The 4,738-nt window shown below is 35.9% G+C and overlaps 1 protein-coding gene across 1 annotated transcript in view; it reads right to left on the bottom strand.

Moving 5' to 3' along the window:
• LOC110092387 (serine carboxypeptidase-like 27) overlaps positions 1 to 4,738 on the bottom strand; it is a 22,504-nt gene continuing 17,766 nt past the window's right edge. The window contains exon 10 of the mRNA XM_028698288.1: positions 1 to 198. Coding sequence (XP_028554121.1) covers positions 189 to 198 — 10 coding nt within the window. The 3' untranslated portion in view covers positions 1 to 188. The remainder of the gene's footprint in view (positions 199 to 4,738) is intronic.

Raw genomic sequence — 4,738 nt, 5'->3', positions numbered from 1 at the left:
CAAAACAAGCCTGCAATGCTACAGTGTTGTATGTGTTTATAGCGCTTCGGCATTGAGCACTCTATCCAAAGGGGATCCACAGTGCCTTGACATTAAATTTGCAATGTCGCAGTGTTGTATGGGAAAGTAAAATTTTTTCGGGGGTGAGGAGCGCACTGCCCCCTTACGACCCCTCAATGAGCTCTTCCTCAACCTCGACTAACAAAATTGACGTCTATGTCAGCAACACAACCCGATTGATCAACACAAACAAAACTAACAATTTATACACATAATATTCACTTAAAAATGCATGAGGATATGATTATTTAGAAAGGATCCACTTCTTCATCTTTTACTAATGAAGGGCATGAGAGATCGTAAAATCCAATTGTTTACACTTTACTCCTCTCCTAATAACAACAACAACATCAAGCCTTTGTCCCACTATGTGGGGTCGGCTACATGAATCTTTCTTCGTTATTGTGTCTTGTTAAAAGTCAAATTCTCATTTAAATCTAAAATGAAATATCATTTCTAATATTTTCTGACCAAATATGCATTAGTAATTCAATGCATTTAGCAAATAGCAGTTGGACTATTTGGGACAGGCCTATAGCATTATTTTCATCTTTTTCTGTTGCTGACTAGTTTGCTATGAATGACAGAGAAAGAAGAGACCGGATTTCTAAAGGCATGATAAGATAAATGATCAGTTGGCTGGAATTATTCGGCTAGATAAATCAGGAGTCTCTTGCTGTTTCTACTCTTTTGTTGAGTCTGAAGTTTTCAGATTGTCTTGCACTTCTAACATATAGTCATTTCCATATTATTTATTGTTGTAGGAATAGCAGGTTTCGAAGCTTACGTGCAATAGGGGTTCTAATTGGAACAAAAACTTGGATTTGTTGTTTAATAAATAGACTTAAACATTTCTTCACTCTTAACCTTTTTTGCCTAATTAGCGAATAGCTTCTGTTTTGCATCTACATTGCAACTAGAATCTCAATCATGAAAATTTGGCTTATTTTTTGCACGAGTTATACACACAAGTACATTCTACTTCTTTGTTCTCCAAAATGGTTCAGCTACGTTACTTTGCCACTCTCTCTCGCGCGCGCGTATAGGTCTTCAGGTTCTTAAGATTTTTGTATCATAAATATGTGGGATAAATAACAACCTGAACCCAGATGTGTTGTTTGTGTCAGTGTATGCATCAACTGTTTCTAGCATGAGAACCATTGAGATTGAGATGAAGGTTTTCTGGAACTCCTAGCTTTTGGTTAATTTGTCTTCCTCAAATAAATTTATCTCATGTAAACGGCAGATCATGCTTCAAGTGAGAAGCTGAGCATTCAAGCAGGGAGAAGTCAGAATATGTGATGTTGCAAATAGTTTCTGGAAAGCGGGTTAAGACATGCATCAGTAATTCAATGCATTTAGCAAATAGCAATTGGACTATTTGGGATCATTTTTTAATTTTGTTTTTTATTTCTGTTTTTAAAAAGCATGTTTGATTAGTCTATTTTTTATTGTTTTTATTTTTAAAATCAAATAAAGTTGGTTTTAAAAATACTATAACCACGACCAGCCTACGCCACCAACCAACAATGGCCTCATCACCATTGTTCATTGCCACAGCCAACTACCTGTGACTACTTCCATCACCGGAAACCACCACAGTCTCCCACCATCGTGTTGTCAATGCTCTATATGAAGCGAAGCATATCAACTATATATACAAAAAAAAAAAAAAACCTAAAACTGCTCCCAAACGACCCCTCAGTTAGCTTGGAATGCAAAAAGGTACCAAAGATCAAATAGCACCTCAAAGATGAAAAAACAGATGATTAACTACTTTACTAAATCATCAGATGCCATAAATAAACTACATTTTTCTTTGATAAAATAGAGATGATTAACTAGTTGCAAATGGAGCAGCCGTTGAAAGATAAAATACAGGAACCTATCTCTGCTAGATAGAAAGCATAAAAAAACATTATATCCACAAGATAAGAGACAAATAGATAAAGTACATTGTTTTGTATATATAGTTGATATGCTTCGCTTCATATAGAGCATTAATGGTTTCCCTATAAGTGATCTTTCATATAGAGCTTTCATTGATTAAATTAAGTTGTTGTGATGTCACCACTTGTTGCATCTCTTTGTTGTTACAGTCCAAAGCATTTGCTTTGAATAAGGAGACAATTGGCTTTGGCAAACACCCTAATTCCATTATATACTCTGTCTTTATACCAAAAATCTTATCAAACATTTGATCTTGAGTTGATGGTTGCGATTCATCTTCATCAATCATTAGTTTGATTTTTAATTTCAGCATTTGATTCTAAATTGAACTAAAAAATTGCTAAACAATAAAATCTCTTAGTTAAATGAATTTTCAATTTTTTTAAAATTTTGTAATATATATTTTACATCACAATCCTATAAACTTCGGCTATGACTATCTTTTCAAGTATGAGAATTCTTCTTGCTATCATTCTATGTTTGTTTGATGTAAGAAATATTATTTTGCCAGTGGAGTGGATCCCAACAGGACTGAAAGAGTTGAATCCTTAACAAAAGTTCATCACTGCTTTCTTTCAATCAACAGAATTCATCCAAGAACACTTTCACAATATGTGGGGGAGATAACTATAGCAGTAATCTTTTCCTTCAACATCATAGGCCAAGCGTTAGGAATACACCAGTTTCCATTATTCACAAAACTGGAAATGGTGGTCTTAGACATATTAGCAGATAATTTAATTTCATTAGCATAAATAACCAAAATATCTACCTTGTAACGATGGATCACAGAAAAAGACAAACAGCTATCTTCCTTAATATTTAATGAGAGGTGCACAAGATATGTCCTTTTGAGTCGGTTGGAGCAAAAAGGATTTCTTAGCATCTTTATCGGATGGATTAGTGCTTGCATTGGCAATGTACATTACTCTTAAAGTTGTAATGGCTCTATTTAGAGCTTTTTTAGTTCTTCCTCTGGGTTATGGCAGCGATGTCCTCTATCCTCCTATTTGTTCTTCATAGCGATGGATGGATTATCCAATTTGTTTGATGATTATTCCAGGAGATATATATTCTGGAATCCCTGTGGATAATACATATCTTACTCACTTTATGCTTATGATTTAATTATATTTGGGAAAGCTTCTACCTCCAACCTTCAGGCTTTACATGAAAATTTATCTAAAACTCAAATAAGTTTCAGATTTTCTTATCAACTCCTCTAAAGTTCCTTTATTTTCTAGAAGAGTGCTAATGTTCGACATTTAGCCTTTGCTAATGAGGTGGAACTTCTCCGCCTCCTGTACGTGCCGATCGCACCGCCCAAACCAACCGAGCTATTTAGGAAGGATTTTTGATGTAGAACGAGTAGGACGGCTTTGCTAGCGAGAGGATCCTTTGCAGGAATTTTTACAGGGAAGCAGCAGTTTGAAGCTTCAAGTTGATGAGAATCCAAAAACCATTGCAGGAATTTTTCTGGCAGCAGCTTTGGAGAGCAGGAAATCCAATGTGGATAGGGTTTGGGAGGAGTTTGTAGAGGAAAAACAACACAGGAATTACTATTGGAAATCCCTGGACAACAACTACTTTCAAATCTAAAATTGTATTTCAGACTTTTGAAAACCTCTTAAAGAGGATTCAATACGGGAAACTCAACTTCAGCTTTTGGGTCCAGTGGATGGCTGGAAATTGAATTCCTTTCTTCCTAATTATTCTCTGGATGGAGAATAATTAACGGAAAGAGGTTACAAGAGGAGGGGCGGCAGCAATGGCAGGGAAAAAGCCTTGAATTAATTCTCTGATGGGGATATACCTTTTCAGAACAAATTAAACCTATAATCATGCAGATTTTGGCACAGGGAGAAAAGAAAGAATATTTGGAATTATTTCCGGTTTGGAGCTGCTCAGTCAGATTTTGGCAAAATTTCTAAAAGGGTGGCCAGGTGGGAGTTACGGGACTTAGAGAATTAACACCTAAATTCAATCTCAGTTTTGGAAAGTCATGAATGACTTTAGGCTTTGGAAATTTAAATCAGATTTTGAATTCAAATTTCAGATTGATTTTAATTGAGTACTTTCCTAAAATAAAGGAACCAAATTAGGAAAGAATTTGAAATTTGAATTTGAATAATTTCAAATTCAAATTAATCCCCAAATTAACCCAACCAAATTAGGAAATCCAAAAGGGGGTGGAGAGGGAGGTTCGTCCAGCGGCTAATGGGGTGGAGCTGGCGGCATGGGTTCGGGTATGGGGGGGATTTCGGGTGGAGGTGAAAATCCGGCGGCCAAACTAAGATGGGGAGGAAGAAAGATGATGGAAAAACAATTAAAGAAGAGATAAAACAAAAACAAGAATAAAACGAAAGATCGAAACAAACGATAGAAAATAAAAAACTGCGAGCCTTGGACTCTTTGAAAGACTGACGGGTGATTCTTTGCCCTTCTCCAAGGGACTTTAATTCACGAGCTCGGACCCATCCAGCGGCTGGTGAAGACTTCGATTCCTCTCATAGGAATCTCACAAATGCTCTCTCACAAGAAGAAGACAAGTGTGGAAAACAATTTTTCATATCAATCAACCATCCCATTACAATAGATTAAGGCCTTATATATAGGCCATAACATGAGTAAAAAATTTCAAAATTGCCCCTTGGGCCATAACACTCACATAAACTATCCTAGGGGTAAAACAGGAAATACATTAATTAAGAACTAAAATGCAGAAAAT

The sequence above is a fragment of the Dendrobium catenatum genome, unplaced genomic scaffold, assembly GCF_001605985.2.
Source record: "Dendrobium catenatum unplaced genomic scaffold, ASM160598v2 fragScaff_scaffold_1061, whole genome shotgun sequence".
NCBI lineage: Eukaryota > Viridiplantae > Streptophyta > Magnoliopsida > Asparagales > Orchidaceae > Dendrobium > Dendrobium catenatum.
The sequence above is the reverse complement of the archived record's forward strand: the minus strand, read 5'-3'. Positions and strand labels throughout refer to the sequence as shown.